The 22,819-nt window shown below is 41.6% G+C and overlaps 1 protein-coding gene across 2 annotated transcripts; it reads right to left on the bottom strand.

The window, feature by feature from the left end:
- Nucleotides 1-13,263: 13,263 nt before the first annotated feature.
- On the bottom strand, nt 13,264-17,782 carry LOC139173818 (free fatty acid receptor 2-like). Of its 2 annotated transcripts, none has more exons than XM_070763659.1 (2): nt 17,706-17,766; nt 13,264-14,509 (listed from the first exon to the last, which is right to left on the bottom strand). In XM_070763659.1, exon 2 carries the CDS (start codon nt 14,496-14,498, stop codon nt 13,455-13,457), a length of 1,044 nt encoding a protein of 347 aa, XP_070619760.1. In that variant the 5' UTR covers nt 14,499-14,509; nt 17,706-17,766; the 3' UTR covers nt 13,264-13,454. The 2 variants fall into 2 exon arrangements, 1 of the variants encoding a protein (XP_070619760.1); XR_011560230.1 differs by lacking the exon at nt 13,264-14,509 and adding an exon at nt 15,431-15,514 and having other exon boundaries at nt 17,706-17,782.
- Nucleotides 17,783-22,819: the final 5,037 nt, after the last annotated feature.

Below are 22,819 nucleotides of genomic sequence, written 5' to 3'. Positions count from 1 at the left end.
CATCAGCGAGGAGCCGGGGTTTCCCCTTTGCGTGGGCGGCTGGGAAACCCCGATCTTCATCTGCTCGCTGCTGCTGCGCTACCGAGCAGATCAGCTGCTGGGCGGCCGAAGGAACCTTCCCTGGGTCTTCCCCCTCTTGCTGGCGGGCGGGCGAGCGGCGGGCATCAGCGAGGAGCCGAATCGGGGTTTCCCCTTTGCGTGGGCGGCGGGGAACGCAAACTCCACCATCTACGCATGCGCGGCCATAGAAAAAAGGGCGCGCATGCGCAGATGGTGTTTTTACTTCCGCAACCCTACATCGCGAAAAATCGATTATCGCGAGGGGTCTTGGAACGGAACCCTCGCGATAATAGAGGGATCACTGTAGTGGGTTTATGTAGAGCAGAGGTCTCCAAAATTGGTAACTTTAAGACTTGTGGACTTCAACTCCCAGAATTCTCCAGCCAGTTTAGCCGGGAGTTGGAGGTCCACAAGTCTTAAAATTGCCAAGTTTGGGAAGGAAATGTGATGTAGAGGAAAAACAGGGAGACTTTTCAATCCATTCCTTCTCAGTTTAACCTATATCAGAATTTTCAGGAAAAGCAGAAGAAGGAAGCTGTGGCCTTCACCTTAGTTGTTGTTATTGTTGTTGTTGTTGTTGTTGTTGTTATTATTATTATTATTATTATTATTATTATTATTATTATTATTTATTGGATTTGTATGCCGCTCCTCTCTGCAGACTCGAGGCGGCTAACAGCAATGATAAAAAACAACATGTAACAATCCAATTTAATAAAACAACTAATAACCCTTATTATAAAAACCAAACATACACACAAACATACCATACATAACTTGTAATGGCCTAGGGGAAGGAATATCCTAACTCCCGCATGCCTGGCGACAAAGGTGGGTCTTGAGTAACTTGGGGCCATTCTAATCTCTGGGGGGAGTTGATTCCACAGGGCCGGGGCCACCACAGAGAAGGCTCTTCCCCTGGGGCCCGCCAAACGACATTGTTTAGTCGACAGGACCTGGAGAAGGCCAACTCTGTGGTACCTAACCGGTCGCTGGGATTCGTGCGGTACAAGGCAGTTCCGGATGTATTCTGGCCCAATGCCATGTAGGGCTTTAAAGGTCATTACCAACACTTTGAATTGTGACCGGAAACTGATCGGCAGCCAGTGCAGGCCGCGGAATGTTGCAGAAACGTGGGCGAATCTAGGAAGCCCCACGATGGCTCTCGCGGCCGCATTCTGCATGATCTGAAGTTTCCGAACACTTTTCAAAGGTAGCACCATGTAGAGAGAGTTCCTGAATGAAAGAAGGGACAGGCAACTAGTAAATAACAAAAGAATAGTATGGGGCAGTCAGTGCACTCAGGTGGATGTTTGCACAAACATGAGCTTTTCCCCCAACACAAAATATTTCTCTTCTTGAGAATGGCAGGCTAGCTTCTGTGAGGTTGCAAAAGGGGTTGGAATGAGGTCCAGAGGAGCTAAATGGATTCTCACTTACAGCTTTAGCTACATCAATATCATAGGAGGAAGGGAACCAGAGGTCTCCTGCTCACAGATGTCTTCTACTCACTTGATTCCACTCTCAAATTGCTCTTGTGTTATTAGTCATCGTAAGATGGGCAATTTGTATTTTTCAGAGTATAAGATGCACCTTTTTCCTCCCTAAAATAATGCACTTGGGGAAAAGGAATCCTCAATCTGAGTATTGTATTGGCAGTTCTGTGTTAGCAAAAACTTCAGAAGAGAAGGATTTAGGGGTAGTGATTTCTGACAGTCTCAAAATGGGTGAACAGTGCAGTCAGGTGGTAGGGAAAGCAAGTAGGATGCTTGGCTGCATAGCTAGAGGTATAACAAGCAGAAAGAGGGAGATTATGATCCCGCTATATAGAGTGCTGGTGAGACCACATTTGGAATACTGTGTTCAGTTCTGGAGACCTCACCTACAAAAAGATATTGACAAAATTGAACGGATCCAAAGACAGTCTACAAGAATGGTGGAAGGTCTTAAGCATAAAACGTATCAGGAAAGACTTCATGAACTCAATCTGTATAGTCTGGAGGACAGAAGGAAAAGGGGGGACATGATCGAAACATTTAAATATGTTAAAGGGTTAAATAAGGTGCAGGAGGGAAGTGTTTTTAATAGGAAAGTGAACACAAGAACAAGGAGACACAATCTGAAGTTAGTTGGGGGAAAGATCAAAAACAACATGAGAAAATATTTTACTGAAAGAGTAGTAGATCCTTGGAACAAACTTCCAGTAGACGTGGTAAATAAATCCACAGTAACTGAATTTAAACATGCCTGGGATAAACATATATCCATCCTGAGATAAAATACAGAAAATAGTATAAGGGCAGACTAGATGGACCATGAGGTCTTTTTCTGCCGTCACTCTTCTATGTTTCTAAAAGAGGTTGAAAATTCAGGTGCGTCTTATACTCTGAATGTAGCTTTTTCTGAAACTCCCCCCCCCAGCCCTAACTAGGTGCTAACGATCTTCCCAACTCTTCCCTTGCAGGTTCTTTCATTGTTACTCTCTGTGAATAATGTTTTCCAAGCCCTAAATCATTGCAGGTTTTTTTTAATTGCTCTAACTTGCTCCGAGTAAGTTTCTTTCCAATCCTAACCAGGTGCTAACGATGTTCCCATCTCTTACCGGCTTGCAAGCTCTTTCATTGTTACTCTCTACCAAGAATGTTTTCCAAACCCTATCTTTGTAGGGGTTTTTTCATTGCTTTACTCTCCGAATAAGTTTTTTTTAAGTCCTAACCAGGGGATAAAATAATGTGCTGAAGCTGACCAGATTAAGGATGCTAGCTAGATGAATATCTGGTAAGCAGATTCTTTTCCCAATTTTCCTTCCCAAAAACCAAGGTGTGTCTTATACTCCAAAAAATATGGTAATAGATCACATTTGGTGAGAAGCTAACAGCATTCAGTGAATCTTTGGCATTTAGTCATGCCAGCCACATGACCATGGAGATGTCTTCACACAGCCCTGGTTCTTCGACTTTGAAAAGGTGATGAGCACTGCCCCCTAGAGTCAGAAACAAATAGCATGCACAGTATGTGTGTATATATATACACACACATTAATATAATAATAATAATAATAATAATAATAATAATAATAATAATAATAATAATAATAATAATTATTATTATTATTATTATTACTATATTAATAATAATAATAATTATTATTATTATTATTATTATTATTATTATTATTATTATTTATTAGATTTGTATGCGGCCCCTCTTTGATCTTAGATAGGTAAGTAGGTAGGCAGGTAGGTAGGTAGATGATAGATAGATAGATAGATAGATAGATAGATAGATAGATAGATAGATAGATAAGATAGATGATTGATGGATGGATGGATGGATGGATGGATGGATGGATGGATGGATGGATGGATGGATGGATAGATAGATAGATAGATAGATAGAGAGAGAGAGAGAGACAGACAGACAGACAGACAGACAGACAGACAGACAGACAGACAGACAGCTCTTTCTATTATAATCACCTGTCCAAATACTTGGACATTTTTAAAAAATAATGATTATTATTCCTCCACCTTTGGTTTTTGTTCCTCCTAACATGATAAGGTGACAGATGACATCATCTGTCAGCTGTGACGAGAGGGGCATGGACCCAGGTTTGTGGCCCTATTGGGACAGGAAGTCTTTACTCAAAGTCACTCGTGCCTTTATCACCTCAAGATTCGACTACTGTAATGCTCTCTGCATGGGTCTACCTTTGAAGAGTGTTTGGAAATGGCAAATTGTGCAGAACGCAGCCATGCGAGCGGTCATGGGCCTGCCCAGGCATGCCCATATCTCTCCAATACTCCACGGTCTGCATGGGCTGCTAATTGGTTTCAGGACTCAATTCAAAGTGTTGGTTATGACCTATAAAGCCCTACATGGCACGGGACCAGATTACTTGTAGGACTGCCTACTGCCGCATGAATCCCAGTGACCAGTTAAGTCCCACAGAGTCGGCCTTGTCCAGGTCCCGTCAACTAGACAATGTCATTTGGTGGGACCTAAGGGGAGAACTTTCTCGGGGGGTGGGCTCTGGAATCAGCTCCTCCCCCCCAGAGATTCATACTGCTCCCACCCTTCTCGCCTTCTGTAAGAGTCTTAAGACTCATTTATGCTGTCAGGCTTAGGTTGATTAGATCTTAATCCCTGGCCAATGAATGATTGTATGGTTGCTGTATGAATTAGGGATTTTAGATAGCTATGTAATTTTAATTCAGTTGGATTGATTTTAGTGTAATTTACTGTTTTTTATATGTTGTAAGTCGCCCCGAGTCTTCGGCGGCATGGAAATCCAATAAGTAAGTAAGTAAGTAAGTAAGTAAGTAAGTAAGTAAGTAAGTAAGTATGTAAGAAAGTAAGAAAGTAAGTAAGTAGATAAATAAGTATGTATGTATGTAAGTAAGTAAGTAAGTAAGTAATTAAGTAAGTAAGTAAGTAAGTATGTAAGAAAGTAAGTAAGTAAGTAAGTAAGTAAGTAGATAAGTAAGTATGTATGTATGTAAGAAAGTAAGTAAGTAAGTAAGTAAGTAAGTAAGTAAGTAAGTAAGTAAGTAAGTAAGTAAGTAAGTAAGTTATTGGAATATCCAGATCATAGAGATGGGGCAATACCATATCAACCAACACGTTCTGGTGTTTTTCTTTAGAATGTAAATTACTTTTCTTGGTTTCAACTGCTTCCTCATTTGGTCAAAACTTTAATTTGGGTGAATAAGTGATTCCTTTTTTTGGCCAATCCTATTTCTCAACTATGTCTGAAAGTAACTCAAACTTTTATACGTATGTGTTTGGGGCTGGGTGGAAGAAGCATTGGATTAATTTTTTAAAAAAAATATCATATCAAATCTATCTATCTGTCCGTCTGTCTGTCTGTCTGTCCATCTGTCCGTCCATTCGTCTGTCCATCCATCCATCCATCCATCCATCCATCCATCTATCCTATCTATCTATCTATCTATCTATCTATCTATCTATCTATCTATCTATCTATCTATTTTTCCTTCCTTCCTTCCTTCCTTCCTTCCTTTCCATATAATCAAATACCGTGCTATCTTTGATAGTTCACAATGAACCACATACCGTCAATATCTTCTGTTCATTTCAAGAAGGGATTAGCTAAATAAAGTTGATTTTATTTTTTTGGCCTGTAAGATTGAAAAGTCTGTTACATAGCATTTTTCTTTCTTGTCCTCACCCCCTCTGCCATTTTTGGAACATGGCTAGTTGAAAAGCTATTAGGTATACTGTATTGGTAATCTGTTCATTACTCTAGGTTTAACAGTCTCCTCAAACTCTCATGAAGCTACCTGAGGCCAGCAATACCAGGGTCAGCAATAACGGGCTGTGTGGAATGGTAATCTATATTGCAAGTCAGATAGTATTTATATGTATGAGTTTTATGTAGGTTGAATTAATATCATATCAGTTCTCAAGATAGTTTTAAATTTTTGGCATTCTGTATTCGCCTTACTTTAAATATTGCTCCTCTACATCAGGAACCCCACTGTGATAAATTGAGAAATTACCGGAACAGTTTTCACAAAAATCTCATGTGTTTCCTTTTCAGGACAACTTCCCTTGCAGCATAGAAGACACTAATATGAGTTTCACAATGTTTTATTTGGGTTTCTGAACAATCATAATGCGACTATGGGGGCAAATTGTGGATAAATATCAAACAAATCTGGCCTATTTCACAAAAAATCCTGATCTGGAGCATTAAGCAGGACTTTGAAAGAAGAACTTTGAGTACATGTCTATGCTATCTATCATTACCCAAACTCGCATGGTTAGTATCTCTGTAGTAGGTCCCAGTGGCCATTCGTTCCATTGCTGAAAGTGTGGTTTACCAATTGAGAAAGAGGATATTGTTATGCAAACAAGCAGTTGCAAGCTTCCCCATTGTGATGGTGAAGACTTAGAAAGAAATTCAGGGATAAAGAGTTTCGAAACTAATAACACCTCAGTTGCTACACAGAACTCCGTTAAAACCATGCTTGGAAGCAAAATCATATTTTTATTGATTGCCCAAAAGTCAAAAATTGCCCCTCCAAAGACGGGCTACAAGAATGGTGGAAGGTCTTAAGCATAAAACGTATCAGGAAAGACTTCATGAACTCCATCTGTATAGTCTGGAGGACAGAAGGAAATGGGGGACATGATCGAAACATTTAAATATGTTAAAGGGATAAATAAGGTCTAGGAGGGAAGTGTTTTTAATAGGAAAGTGAACACAAGAACAAGGGGACACAATCTGAAGTTAGTTGGGGGAAAGATCATAGCAACATGAGAAAATATTATTTTACTGAAAGAGTAGTAGATCCTTGGAACAAACTTCCAGCAGACGTAGTAGATAAATCCACAGTAACTGAATTCAAACATGCCTGGGATAAACATATATCCATCCTAAGATAAAATACAGAAAATAGTATAAGGGCAGACTAGATGGACCATGAGGTCTTTTTCTGCCGTCAGACTTCTATGTTTCTATGTTTCTCTCCAAGTTTGGTTTTTATGATTCATCACCATCACTACACACATTGGCATCGTCATCACCAGAGATGGGTTCCTCTTGGTTTGGACCGGTTTACCCGAACCGATAGCAAACCGCTAGTGACATCATGGCAATGCTCTCTACATGGGGCTACCTTTGCAGAGTGTTTGGAAACTACAAATTGTGCAAAATGCAGCCACACCAGTGGTCATGGGCCTCCCTAGACATGCCCAGGTTTCTCCAACACTCCGCAGACTGCATTGGTTGCCGATTGGTTTCTGGACACAATTCAAAGTGTTGGTTATGACCTATAAAGCCCTTCATGGCATCGGACCAGAATACCGATGGGACCACCTTCTGCTGCATGAGTCCACTGAAGCTGACTGTAGATCTGTAGGTCAGTGGTTCAAATCTCATCACCGGCTCAAGGTTGACTCAGCCTTCCATCCTTCCGAGGTGGGTAAAATGAGGACCCGGATTGTGGGGGCAATATGCTGGCTCTGTTAAAAAGTGCTATTGCCAACATGTTGTAAGCTGCCCTGAGTCTAAGGAGAAGGGCGGCATAAAAATTGAATAGATAGATAGATAGATAGATAGATAGATAGATAGATAGATGATAGATAGATAGATAGATAGATAGATAGATAGATAGATAGATAGATAGATAGATAGATGATAGATGATAGATGGATAGATGGATAGATGGATAGATAGATAGATGATAGATAGATAGATGATAGATAGATAGATAGATAGATAGATGATAGATATATAGATAGATAGATAGATAGATAGATAGATGATAGATAGATAGATAGATGATAGATAGATAGACAGACAGACAGACAGACAGATAGATGATAGATAGATAGATAGATAGATAGATAGAAGATAGATAGATAGATAGATAGATAGATAGATAGATAGATAGATAGATAGATAGATGATAGATGGATGGATAGATGGATAGATAGATAGATAGATGATAGATAGATAGATAGATAGATGATAGATAGATAGATGATAGATAGATAGATAGATAGATAGATAGATGATAGATAGATAGATAGATGATAGATAGATAGATGATAGATAGATAGATAGATAGAAGATAGATAGATAGATAGATAGATAGATAGAAGATAGATAGATAGATAGAAGATAGATAGATAGATAGATAGATAGATAGATAGATGATAGATAGATAGATAGAAGATAGATAGATAGATAGATAGATAGATAGATAGATAGATAGATAGATAGATAGATATTCCCTGGGGTCACAAATAAATATTCCCTGCCCCCCCCCCCCAGTGGGGCCAATCCCACTATTTGAGAAGCACTGGTAGATCAAAGTGTCACTTTCATATTTGCTTCAGGAGGCCTTACATGGGAGTGGGGTGGGAAACATGCTTAAAATCTTGATAAATAGGACAGTCAAATGGGAACAATTGCAAGGTACATGATGTACAAGATGTGTTTGCCAAAACCCATCCCTGAAAGTAATCTTGACACATTGATTTTCAATAAGAATGAACACAACCGCTAAGAAAAATAGCCATACCATTTATTTCAGCATAGAAAAATAGACACATTGGAGGCCTAAAGCTTCTGCACACAGGCAGCTACTTCAACAATTATCACTCAAAAAAGCACAAAGATCTTTCTTTCCGTATGGTGTCAGGCAGATGTGGCTTCTTCTGAATCTCTGCAGGTTTTATCTACCACAATCTAGTTGCATACAACGTCCCACCAAAACCAACCAGGTGAAGTACGTTATGTTGGTCCCAGGATGATGTATGGGAACATGGCAATTGATGCTTCTCACAAAACTGAAAACTGGATTCAGGAGATTCTAAGTAATCTCACATCAGTGTTGACTTAGGGCCCTGATTTTAAAAACACCAAACAAACCACACCCAACCCCAAAAGTAGAGCTAGGTTAGTGAAACCTCCAGGCAATCATGACCTTCTGGAGATGTTGTTTTATGCTGGTGGAAGGGTGTTACTGTCCTAATCACTCCCTGTCTTACTCTGAGATTTAAAAGTTGGGATAGCTGCCTCTTAAGGCCAAAGAACTAAACAGCTAATCAGAAATATAATTAAGGCAAAGATGCACGAATCCCAGCGACCAGTTAGATCCCACAGAGTTGGCCTTCTCCGGGTCCCGTCGACTAAACAATGTCATCTGGCGGGACCCAGGGGAAGAGCCTTCTCTGTGGCGGCCCCGACCCTCTGGAACCAACTCCCCCCGGATATCAGAGTTGCCCCCACCCTCCTTGCCTTTCGTAAGCTCCTCAAAACCCACCTCTGTCGTCAGGCATGGGGGAATTGAAATTTTCCCTTCCCCCTAGGCTTATAAAATTTATACATGGTATGTTTGTATGTATGATTGGTTCTTTAAATTGGGGGTTTTTAAGATTATTTTTAATATTAGATTTGTTTACATTGTCTTTTTATTGTTGTTAGCCGCCCCGAGTCTGCGGAGAGAGGCGGCATACAAATCTGATTAACAAATAAATAATAAATAAGAACCCTTGAGTTTCAGAGGAGCTTACACAAACAATTCCTTCAAACAAAGATACCATACTGTACAAATATTTTTAAGAGATACTGAGCCATCGCAAGCTTTGTGGCTGTCAGAGGAGTGGAGCTGTAGCCATCGAGTGCTAAAAGAAAAGAATGACCAGAACCGCATGTGGCTCTTTGTGGCCCTCTGCTGTGGCTCTCTGTTGGGTGATGCCATCGCTGGCTGGCTCTGCCCCTTGCCCTCCCCTTCCAGTCATTCCTTGCCTGGCCTGAGAAAGTAAGGGCAATGGCAGGGGATGGAAAAGCAGCCGGGGCTGGTTCTCCGGCACTTCAGTCTTGGTGGAGCTTTTTCTGGCCCTTGTTGGTGTTGAGCGTGCCTTGATTGTTTGAGGACACACACAACCTGCTCTCCACCCAGAGATACTGGCCTGACCTGGTTTTGGTAACATGAGGGCTCACAGGGTAGGGTTAGGATCCAGGAGGAAGTGATGATGGAAAGGGAGGCAGGCCCGCAATGCCCAGCCACAGGTCTACAACTTGCACAAGGGACTATCGCTGCCTGGGAGATGTTTTTCAGTGAAAGCCGCCAGCAGCATCGCTCCATTGGAGGAATAAAGAAGCTCAGGGCAGCAGGAAAAGAGAGCTAGCCCCGCCAAACCTCACACGTCCACTCCGGGGGTCAGGCTCACAGAAAGCCAGAGCACCCTCACCAATCACCTTCGGGACTCCCTTCTGCTGCACGAATGCCAGCAACTGATTAGGTCCCACAGAGTTGGCCTTCTCCGGGTTCCATCGACAAAACGATGGGAAGAGCCTTCTCTGTGGTGGCCCCGGCCCTCTGGAATCCACTCCCCCTGGAGATTAGGACTGCCCCCACCCTCCTTGCCTTCCGTAAACTCCTGAAAACCCATCTATATCGCCAGGCATGGGGAAATTGATATACCCCATGGCTGTTTCGTTTTTATGTATGGTTTTTTTGGGGTCGCATGATTGTTTTTAATAAGGGTTTTAAAACTGTTTTTAATATTCAATTTGTATTTTGTACTGCTTGTTGTGAGCCGCTTCGAGTCCTCGGAGAGGGGCGGCGTACAAATCTAATAAATTATTATTATTATTAATTAATGATGCTCATCCATCAGCCCATCTGCCCCTCTCTGTATCTCTTTCTCTCTCTTTCTCTCTCTCTGTGTCTCTCTCTATGTTTGTTTGTGTGTGTGTCTCTCTGTGTGTATCTCTGTATCTCTCTCTGTCTCTTCTCTCCCTCTCTCAGAAAGCCCAGGCTGGGCCAACCTGGTGAGCTCCCCTTGGGGCTCTTCACTACTCCTTTTCTTTCCTCTTGTCAACTTTTTGGAAATCTGAGCTGGCTGAGCAACAAATACAAGCTGCGGTGGAGGCTTCCCTTCAGGGGGAACCCTCTTCCTCTTCCTTCTTTTCCTCTCACAACCACAGCTAGCCAGAGAGAGATACACAAACAAAGAAACACACCCACACACAGAGATACAGAACGATACAGAGAGGGAGGGAGGTAGAAGGGGGAGAGAGACACACACAGAGAAAGGAGGAGGTAAAGAGAGACATAGAGAGACACACAGAGATATAGAGAGAGAGGGGAGAAAGGGCAGAGGGGGGAGAGAGAGAAACAGAGAGAGATACAGAGCGAGAGGGGAGTGGGAGGGTTAGGAGAGAGTGGGAGGAAGATATATATATATATATAACTATATCTACAGCAGCACGAAGCTTACAACTTCAGCCTGATGATGGTGAATGTGATTTCACCGAAAAGTCGCATAGACACTCAAAATATTACACGGGGCAAAACCCGAACTCAGAACAATCTACATATATATATACATGTATTTATTTATGTCAGATCACCCTGGTATAATGAAGGAACGTCACAGCTCCTTTTTGCCTCTAGGTCCAACCCAGGACCATTTCTGTTCTGTCTGGGTTCCCCCAGACCTCAACACCAACTGGAAAAAACAGCCAGACACGCTGGTAAAAGCAAAAGTACTTTATAGCTTGAAAAATAAACACAGAGAAAAACCTGTTCTTCCCAACAGGCAGGCTAGGAGACTTTACAGCAGAGTCCTGATGTCCAGACAATACAGCAAACTTCTTGCTGGCACACCCACCACTGTAGAGCATAAGGCCCCCACCTTTTTCCCCCAAGGTTTCAGTAGTCAAAGTCACAAACCAGAATTCCAAGACGCCAAAGATCACAGCCAGGTCCCAGGACTCCCAAAGATAATACTCCACAAGCCAGGAAGGGTGGGTCTGCCTTTTAGCCTTTCCAGAGAGCACCACACCCAAACCCAGCTGTTGCCTCTTTAGTGCTGAAAGTACCTAGCCAATTGGTCCCTTCTTTGTGTTGCTCTTCTCTGTCGCAGATCGATTATTGCTTGTGCATTTTCCTCTAAGGAATCCAGGCTGCTTGCTGGGGAGAGCTCCCTCTTGGGGGCCTCTGGCTGTTCCCCCTCTTCCTCAGCCTGGGATTCCTCCTCCTCGTCTGCCTGCACCTCCTGTTCCTCATCCTCCCCCTCTGAGCAGGAAACCGACAGAAGATCAGCCGTTCCCTGAGGGGCCTCGGACGGAATCACAACAATTTCAAGGCAGTTAATTTATTTACAGCCGACAACTATATTCTGTATGTGTCAAATGTCTCCCTTAATTTTAAAAATTCCAGCTAAAAAAATAAATTAACTGCCTTGAAATGGTCCTGGGTTGGGCCTAGAGGCAAAAAGGAGCTGTGACGTTCCTTCAATATACCAGGGTGAGCTGACATAAAAAAACATATAGCCCCTCCCTGGTACAGAGCTGGAGGGATCAGGTCTGGTGGCTCAACTGCTAATTCTCTGCCTTACAAGGCAGAGGCTGCCAGATCGAATCCCAGTAAGGAAGGGTGTGGCTAGCTGATGAGGCCAGAACAAGGCCGAAATGGGACCATCTTAGTCTCCCTTAATTTTAAAATTCCAGCTAAAAACATTTGATACACACACACACCGATACACAGAGATGGGGGAGGCACACAAACACACATACACAAAGGGAGAGAGAGACACACACACACAGAAATACAGAGAGAGGAGAAAGGAGAGGTGGAGAGAGAGACAGAGAGATACAGAGGGGGGAAATAGGAAGAGTGGCGGAGACACCTACAGAGAGAGGGAGAGAGAGGGGGGAGAGAGGGGGAGAAAGAGATGTCAAAAGGATTTTGTGGTTCCCAGTGTTTTTTAACAACTGGTTTTCTGCCCTAATGACCGGCTGGGTAGGCAGGGCTAGGGGAGTCATGTGACTGGGTGGAAGTGAGTGATATCAAGTTAGACATGCCCACTCAGGTTTTGTGGCTCCCGGTGTTTTTTTTTCTGTGCTAAATGGGTCCAAATGACTTTTTCAGTAAGATTGTAGACCCCTGATCTAACTGGTCTTGGGCTATAAACAGTACCAGCCCATTATGACCAAACAAAAGCACCTAGTGAAATTTTTTTAAGGAGATGGGCATTGTAAAAACTGCTATGAGAAAATAATCATTGTATTATCAATGTGTACCATTGTATCCATTCATCTGGTGGGAGAAGAAATCCGACCCAGTGATCCAGCTGGTTGTCCTTATGTAGCACAGTTTACCTGTGACAAAGTCTCAAATATTCTTCGTGAAGTCTGGAGTCTTTGGCAAAAAAGGGAACATGGAATTCTCCGAAAGTCTTGAAAGTCTGAGAACTATAAGCAGATGTCATCTTATCTTTGATGATAGTCAAAATAATTCAAAGCAAGTCAGGAGCAGCGGGCAAGTTTTCCAAACATGATCTGAACATTAGTTGTTGCCGCTCAAAATGAAATTTCTTCAGGCGTTACTTTAAATTTGATATCCCTTGGATATATTTGGCATTGGGATCATTGTTTAGCTTAGATCAGCGATGGCATGTGGAGCCCGATCTGTTGGCACGCAAGCCGTTGCCCTAGCTCAGCTCCAATGGGCATGTATGTACGGGCAAGCTGATTTTGGCTTGCACAGAGGCTCCAGGAGGACATTTTTGGCTTCCAGAGAACCTCTGGGGGGATCGGGGAGGGTGTTTTTAGCCTTCCCCAGCTCCAGGGAAGCCTTTGGAGCCTGGGGAGGGCAAAACATGAGCCCACTGGACCCACCAGAAGTTGGGAAACAGGCTGTTTTGCGCCTCCAGAGGTACTCCAGGGTGTGTGGGGTGTTTTCTCCCTCCCCAGGCATTGAATTATGGGTGGGGCACTCACGCATTCCACGGTAGCAGCCAAGCATGCTCTTTTGGCACCCGACAGAAAAAAAGGTTCACCATCCCTGGCTTAGATGTTCTTGGGAATCAAAAGTTTCGTCTCTGTGTAATGAGACTTTTCTGAGCCATCACTCGTCTAATGTCATAGATGGTTCCAGGGTTGCAAAAGGGGTGGGGGTACTAGATCCTGCCAGTATACTGGGGATGTTTCCAAGAGATAGCTCACCAGCTTCTTCCTTTTTGGTGTTGTCCCTACAAGACTTGCAGCACCATGGACAGCAGGGGGATGCACGATTCCGGAATTCCTTGCAGATGCCAACCCAACACTCCGTAAGTGTCCTCCGAATGGTGGAGGAAGAGAAGAAGAAAATGACAGGGTCCAACACTGTATTGAGAGACGTCAGGCAGAAGGTCACTGTTCTCCAATCTGGGCTCTTGTTATTCACAAAGCCAACAACGTGGGAGATGTTGTACGGAGCAAAGGCCAGAGTGAAATTGAGCAAGGTGGCCACAGCTAAGCCCATGGCCCTTTGCTTCTTCTGGGGCTTGATGTTTGGCATGGCGTACAAGATGCGGATCACGTTGACATAGCAGGAAACAGTGACAAAGAAAGGAAGTAGGAAGAGGACAAAGAAGAGCTCCAGGCGGAAAGGGAGGACAATGGCAAGCTGTTCTTTGGAGAACTTATAGTAGCAAGTGACGTTGTCCATCTGACTCCACGAACTTGTACGGTGATAGTGGACAATGAAGATAATGCAACCGCAATGGAAACAAGCCAAAAACCAGAAGAAAAGGCTGGCGATTTTTGCGTAGGTCGGTCTGCGGTTCAACTTGTGCTTAACGGGGTAGGCGATGCATAGGTAGCGCTCGATGCTGACCCCCATGAGGAACAGCGTGCTGATGTAAATGCTGCTGTAGAAGAAGAAGTTTGCCAACGGGCAAATAAACGAAGGAAGAGGCCACGTGAAACATTCAGCCACTTCTGCCATCTTGAAGGGCAAGAAGAACAGAAGGAAAAGGTCGGAAATGGTCAAGTTGAGCAACAGGATGTCTATGGGGACCGGCTTGCGACGCACCTTCCTCAGGAAAGAGTAGCAGGCCAGAAAGTTGCACGGGAGACCAATGATGAAGGTAATGATATAGATAGCGAGGACTATGGGTTTGTCCTCCATGTTCTCAGATTCTGTAAAGGAATGTGACATAATCAGATGTTTTAAAACACGACAACAAAAGTGTTTCTTATTCCTCAAGGCTACATAAAAACATAAGCACAAATAAAGAGCCATGCTGAATCAGGCCAAGGCCCATCAAATCTAGCATTCCGTGTCACAGTTGGACAGACAGACAGACTGATAGATAGATAGATAGATAGATAGATAGATAGATAGATAGATAGATAGATAGATTGATAGACAGACAGACAGACAGACAGACAGACAGACAGATAGACTGACAGACAGACAGACAGACAGACAGACAGATAGATAGACTGACAGACAGACAGACAGACAGACAGACAGGAAGATAGCTGAGATAGATGGATAGTGTTCTGTCAGGCTCTCTGGTAGAATCCTCCCGAAAATGCACAGATACAATTTCAGACACACAAACATTTGGAAATTCAAAACAATGTTCTTTATACCGAAAATTCAAATAAACTAAGCCCTCTTTTTGTATAGCAAAGAGCACTGGTCTCCAAACAAACTGGTAATTTGTACAAGTCCCTTATCAGTTCTGAGATACTTAGCTTGCAGCTGTGAGGCAATTCACAGTCCTTCTTCTTTCACAAAGTGAAACACCCTTTGCTCTGCTTTAGTTTCAAAGCGGGGAAAAATCAGCACACAAAGGTCAAAGTCAGTAAAGCAGTCACGAAACACAACGATCAGATAATCCTGCACAATGGCCAAACCCACAGGCTGCTATTTCTAGCAGCCTCACTAATGACCACAGCCCTCCCAACCACAGGTGGCCTCATTTTCTTTGATAATAATCTCTCAGTTGTTGTTGCTCCGAATCCAAGGATGAGCTAGATAATTGATCTCCTTCTGAGCCGTCTGCCACACTCTCCTTGCATGTCTTAAGAGCAGCGAGGATTATATTTGCACAATAATGGAGAAATGAAGACACATCATGAGACAAAGAGATAATTAGGAAGAGACTGGATTGTGCAGAATTGGACAGACGTGCGCTGAAGATTAAATAGAAAAAAGACACAGAATATTATCAAACATGGACTTTATTTTATCAGTGTTTGGAAAAAAGAGATGGCGATTAAGAATGTAACCTGTACTCTTAAACAAATTAAATAACACAGACAACACAATGTTTATTAAGCACTAACAAAATGTACCGCTTCCTCCAAAACAAGACATCCCCTGATAATAAACCCAATTGGGCTTTTGAGCAATAAGGCCAAGTGCTTATTTCAGAGTTCAAAAAAATATAAAACAGGATCTTATTTTTGGCAAAACACAGTAAACAATAGAAAATCAATAACTGTGGATAATGGTATTAAGAGCCACTGAAAAATCAGGAGGGATATAACAGTCACGTCTTAGTTTTGCCTTAAATAATCCATGAGAATACCAATGTAAACTCTGACCTCATTCTAAGTCTTTTTCAGGACCCATTGTCAGATGACAATGAGACAGACATTATCTAAATAATTTGAAATGTTGTTGTTACCAGTGGAATACATACAGAGCTAATAATCTAGTATTAAATGTTTTGTTAATATCACTTGGTGTTCTGATTTGTATATTTTGGGGGGTTTGACCCCTATTAAGTCTACGGAGAGGGGCGGCATACAAATCTAATAAATAAATAAATAATTTAACCTGTACTGCTGCTACTGGAATTTAAATGCAAATAATATATCATTGAATCACCATTAGCTGTTCTGCAGCAAAAACCCTATTTGGTTTCTCTGTTTGGTACCAACACTGTTCATGTTATTAATATCAATCAGCCTTTCATACCAGAAAATTCCTCCTACTGAATTTCGAATGTTCCATTAGAGAATAGAAGAAACTTTATTCTCCAATTTTTGGCTTGGAATTCTAAACTCTTCGGAATAAAATTTGAGGCCCTAACATCCCATTGCATGATTCAAAAGGAAGACTGTTTGAGACCATTGCAAAGAAAAGAGAAGAATTTTATTAGCATATTGTGCCAAGAAGGCTTCAAGAGTTGTAAACCTAATCCTACGTAGCTTCTGCTCTGGCAATCTCACACTACTTACCAGAGCTTACAAAACTTTTGCCAGACCCATCCTCGAATACAGCTCATCCATTTGGAACCCATATCTGCATCTCAGACATTAACACCCTTGAAAATGTCCAAAGATACTTCACTAGAAGAGCCCTTCATTCCTCCACTCGAAACAGAATATCCTACGAAAATAGACTTTCAACCCTGGGCCTAGAAAGCCTAGCACTAAGACGCCTTAAACAAGATCTAAGTATGGCCCACAAGATCAGACGCTGCAATGTCCTGCCTGTCGGCGACTACTTCAGCTTCAACCGCAACAACACAAGAGCACACAGCAGATTTAAACTTAATATTAACCACTCCAAACTTGACTGTAAAAAATATGACTTCAGTAACCGAGTTGTTGAAGCGTGGAACTCATTACCGGACTCCCCAAACCCCCAACACTTTACCCTTAGATTATCTACGGTTGAGCTATCCAGATTCCTAAGCGGTCAGTAAGGGGCGAGTACAAGTGCACTAGAGTGCCTTCCGTCCCCTGTCCTATTGCTCTCCTATATCTCCTATACCTTTCTTCTCTTCCTATATCTCTTCTTCTATTCTTTCATTGATATGTTCTATTCCTATATCTTCTTTTCTATTCTTTCATAGATATATTTTACTATGAGTATCTCCTCTATAACCTTCATCATGTATTTTACTATGTGTATGTATACATATATATACCCGAACTCAGAACAATCTACATATATATATACATATACCCACTAAAACTCCCATTGTGTATTGGACTAACTAAGTAACTAACTAACTAACTAACTAACTAACTAACTAACCAACCAAACAAACAAACAAACAAACAAAATAAATAAATAAATAAATAAATAAATAAATAAATAAATAAATAAATAAATAAATAAATAAATAAATAAATAAATAAAAAAAATAAAATAAAATAAAATAAAATAAAATAAAATAAAATAAAATAAAATAAAATAAAATAACATAAAATATTTATTCTGTCATCTTTCACACATTCTTATAATCCCAAATAATTCCTATCAGTTTCTAGTAATTTCAGTACTAACCCTTTCTCTGACTACATCTCATTTCGAACATATATTTGCTTTTATATTGAATTCCCACCACATTTCTATTTAAAATCTTACCTGTATTGTAGTGAAATGGGATCACAAACCTCTAGTACTGATCCAGTTGAAGGATATCAGTACCTACACGAGAAAGTGAAAGCATCTGTCAGTGACAGCTGAGAAATGAAGTTATACAGAAACTGTGGTCATTAGCAGTAAAAGAAGGAACTTTTTACCAAGAATAAGTTGAAATATGCTCTGGAGGAAGTTTTAAATGATGCTGCAAAACTCCTCAATTGCACAATTTGCAACCCTTTTTTTATTCCTCATTCGGTTTGGGGTGCAAATCAAATTTGGGTGAGAATAAAAGTCTTATCAGGTTAACCTACAATTGGGAAGGGTGTGTCAACACAAATTGCTCAAAAAAGTCAAGATGCTAAACACCGTCATTTATTGAAACCCCTCCTATTTTTTTGTATGTGTTGTAAATGTCGTAAGGGAAGATAAAAGTAGGACCAGTTTATAATTTTTGAATGTCAAAATGGAAGAGGATATAATTAAATGAATAGTTATTTGGGCTCAACATTTTGAATACACTGAAATATTTTGGGGGGGGAGAATTTGGGAGCAAAATTACAAACTGAGGATGGCAGCATCAGATAAAGAAAACGTTTACAAAATATTCTATAGATGACCTCCGGCAAGATTGGAAAAAATATTAGCCAAATGTATCAGCAAAACTTTGGAAGTGTAAACATGATCAAGGGATTTTCTACCATAGGTGATGGACATATCCAGAAGCGAAGAAGTGGGGTTTTTTTGGGGGGGAGGGGAAATTAAAAAATGGTTAGAGGAAATTATAGAACAAAAACTAGAATTGAAACCAGAATTATTTTTGTTGGGAATCATAATAGTATATCTATATCTATATCTATATCTATATCTATATCTATATCTATATCTATATCTATATCTATATCTATATCTATATCTATATCTATATCTATATCTATATCTATATCTATATCTATATCTATATCTATATCTATATCTATATATCTATATCCCTATCCCTATCCATACCCCAATCCATATCTATACCTACACCTATACCTACACCTATACCTATATCTATACCTATACAGTCATACCTCGTCTTACGAACCTAATTGGTTCCAGGGGGAGGTTCGTAAGACGAAAGGTTCGTAAGAAGAAACATTGTTTCCCATAGGAAACAATGTAAAGTCAATTAATCCGTGCAACCAAACCCCCCCCCCCCCCCGCAAAAAAACGCTGCCGCCCGGCTGTCACCTTTTAAAACAGCCTGGGGGCTTCTCAGCGACCTCCCGAACGCCAAACGCCAAACCCGAACTTCCGGGTTCGGCATTCGGGAGGCAGCCAAGAAGCGCCCAGGCTCTTTTAAAAGGTGTCAGCTGGGCGGCGGGGCTTCCCAGCAGCCTCCGAACGCCGAATGCGGAAGTTTGGGTTTGGCGTTCGGCTTCGGGAGGCTGCTGGGAAGCCGCCCGGCTGTTTTAAAAGGTGACAGCCGGGCTGGGGGGCTTCCCAGCAGCCTCCCGAACCCCGAACTTTTGCCGAACTTCCGGGTTCGGGAGGCTGCTGGGAAGCGCCCCAGCCCGGCTGTCACTTTTTAAAACAGCCGGGGGGGAGGGGGGCTTCCCAGCAGCCTCCCGAAGCCGAACGCCAAACCCAAACTTCCGCGTTCGGCGTTCGGAGGCTGCTGGGAAGCCGCTTGGCTATTTTAAAAGGTGACAGCCGGGGTGGGGGGCTTCCCAGCAGCCTCCCGAACCCCGAACCCAGAAGTTCGGCAAAAGTTCGGGGTTCGGGAGGCTGCTGGGAAGCCCCCCAGCCAGGCTGTCACCTTTTAAAACAGCCGGGGGGCTTCCCAGCAGCCTCCCGAACGCCGAACCCGGAAGTTCGGGTTTGGCGTTCGTAACACAAAAAAAGTTCGTAAGAAGAGGCAAATTTTTTCTGAACCCCGGGTTCGTATCTCGAGTTGTTCGTAAGACGAGGGGTTTGTATCTTGAGGTACCACTGTATCTCTATCTCTCTGTGTGTATGGTGAGAGGAGGAGAACCTATGGTCTAGAGGTTAAAGCTACTGCCTTAAAGGCAGACTCCCCAAGTTTAAATCCCGGTAAGGGTATGACTAGTTGATGAGAGCAAAATAGCTTGAAATAAATCTATGTTACTCTTCTTTCTTATCAGCAAAAATATGTTATACATATATGTGTGTATGTGTTTATATGTGTTTGTGTGTATGTGGATGGATGGATGGGTGGATATAACATATTTTTGCTGATAATAAAAAGGAAGGAAAACTAGATCTATTTCAGGCTTATTTGCCTTCATCAGGTAGCCACACTCTTGCTGGGATTTGAACCTGGGGCTCTGCCTTGTAAGGCAGTGGCCTTAGCCTCTAGGCTACAGGTTCATCTCCTGTATCCCTATATATATATATATATATATAGAGAGAGAGAGTGATAGGTTGATAGTTTAAATAGTGGACATAAATTATTGGTATATTAAGATAGATGTCAAGGTGTAAATGCAAATAGAAATTATGAAGTGTACGAACATAAGTTAAAAGAAGAAATGAAATAAGTTTTGTCACTGATAATGGACAGCTGTAAAAGCAAATTTATGATTTCAAATGTTTCAATAAAAACTATTTTATTAGGAGCCACAAAGGGGGAAAAGAGGTCAAGGTAGGATATGCTGTCCTTTATTGACACCCCTCCTATTTTTTATATGTATTGCAAAAGTCATAAGAGAGGATAAAAGTGGGATTTTTAAAAATCCTTATATCCACAGGGATTTTCCAAAGCTTCAAGTTATTCTATCGTCCCAGCGCAACATCAATTCTGTAGAATAGCAGATAGGTTTGCACAATGCGACTCAGCTACGTTAATATTGCGCAATTCACAGTAGGCGTGCCCTGGGAACCTAATCATTGTGTTAGTATGCCATGGGAAACTATGAGTCTGAACCCACAATATGAGGCAACCATAGCAACAATATCTGCATGTGGCAGAACCTGGTTCACCTTGGCTGATCTCAGAAAAGTTAAGCAGGATCCGACTTTTGTAGGATGGAAGATCCAAGGGGCTCTGGACTAGAATGAGAACTTTAAAAATCACCTGGAAGTGAGCCATAACAAAACACTTCCATATTGATTTGATTTGATTGGATTGGATTGGATTCATTGATTTGATTGGATTGGATTGGATTGGATTGATTCGATTGATTCGACTGATTGTTTTTTTAATGCCGCCCTTCCCCTTAGAGCAATAGCACATTATAACAGAGCAAGGCTATTGGCCCCACAATCCGGGTCCTCATTTTACCCACCTCGGAAGGATGGAAGGTTGAGTCAACCTTGAGCCGGTGATAAGAATTGAACTGCTGACCTGCAGATCTAGCTGTCAGTTTTAGTGACTGGGATAAATGTGATCGAATGGTTTAAATGACATGGGTTTCCAGGTTTGTTAAATTTGATTTTAGCATGGTTAAGGGATTTGTTTTAAATTGGCTTAGGTTTAAGTTTCAATTTCTACTGTTTATCTCATGTATTTATCTTTATTTATTTATTTATTTATTTGCTTGCTTGCTTGCTTGCTTGCTTGCTTGCTTGCTTGCTTGCTTGCTTGCTTGCTTGCTTGCTTGCTTGCTTGCTTGCTTGCTTGCTTGCTTGCTTGCTTGCTTGCTTGCTTGCTTGCTTGCTTGCTTGCTTACTTACTTACTTATTTATTTAGTCCAATACATAATACACATTGAAGAGAATAGATATGTAATAATATAAGTAAAGAGAATAGAAGAAAAGTCTACAGAGAGGGGCGGCATACAAATCCAATAAATAAATAAATGAATGAATGAATGAATGAATGAATGAATGAATGAATGAATAAATAAATGAAAGATATAAAAGTATAGGTGAACATATTTGAAAGGAAGAAAAGATAAAGGAGATAAAGGAGAGAGAATTGGACAGGGGATGGAAGGCACACTGGTGCACTTATGCACGCCCCTTACTGACCTCTAAGGAACCTGGAGAGGTCAATCGTGGATAGTCTAAGGGAAAAATGTTGGGGGTTAGGGGTTGACACTACTGAGTCTGGTAATGAGTTCCACGCTTCGACAACTCGGTTGCTGAAGTCATATTTTTTACAGTCAAGTTTGGAGCGGTTAATATTAAGTTTGAATCTGTTGCGGGCTCTTGTGTTGTTGCGGTTGAAGCTAAAGTAGTCATTGACAGGTAGGACGTTGCAGCATATGATCTTGGGGGCAATACTTAGATCGTGTTTTAGGCGACGTAGTTCTAAGCTTTCTAGACCTAGGATTGATAGTCTGCTTTCGTAGGGTATTCTGTTTATGTTGTAATCCGCCCTGAACCTCTGGAGAAAGGCAACCTAGAAATAATGTGCATGGCCACCAGAAACCAGAAGATCATCTTCCTAGCATGTTCATGCGCACTGGGTAATTCCTGCAAAATGCAACAGGTAGATGGCTCTGCATGCCATTTCTGGCATGTGTGCCATAGATTCGCCATCAGACCTCTAGTGCTTAGTTTGGGTCCCCCAAAGAAAATAAGACCCAGTCTTATTTTGGGGGAAAACATGATCTTTTGCAAAAAGCCAAAAAATAAAATAAATCCAACAACAACAACCCAACTAAACCCCATAGTCTTGTGGCTTATAAAAAAAAACTTATTAATATTATTATCAGAGAGATTTTGATCAGTTACCAAAATTTTTACAACCACACTGTGGGCATGGCTTATGCATTTTCTTTCAACCTCTTTCAGTGCAAATTGGGTGCTCTGTGGTGGAGCTCTATTTTCGTTATCCCACTGTGTTCTCTCCCATTCAGGTGCTAATCCACCTCTGATTTTGATGTGTTACGAGTTTGGGACACAATTGATGATGAATGGAAGAGAACATAAAAAGGGAAAGGAAGAGACAATCTGAAACATGTGCATCAAATTAAAGAATGACCCTATAGATGTGGCTAAAGCAACATATATTTTAAATGATTACTTGTGCAGTGATGCTCAGAATGGTCGGTGGCAAAAAGAAACGAGGCCACAAACATACATCACAAAATGTGGAGAAATCTGGCTCGTAAAACCATGGAGAATTGGATATGATTGAATAGGCAACATCACCATCATCACTT

This window comes from Erythrolamprus reginae, chromosome 11 (genome assembly GCF_031021105.1).
Source record: "Erythrolamprus reginae isolate rEryReg1 chromosome 11, rEryReg1.hap1, whole genome shotgun sequence".
Classification (NCBI taxonomy): Eukaryota; Metazoa; Chordata; class Lepidosauria; order Squamata; family Dipsadidae; genus Erythrolamprus; species Erythrolamprus reginae.
This window is presented reverse-complemented; position numbering and strand designations above follow the sequence as displayed.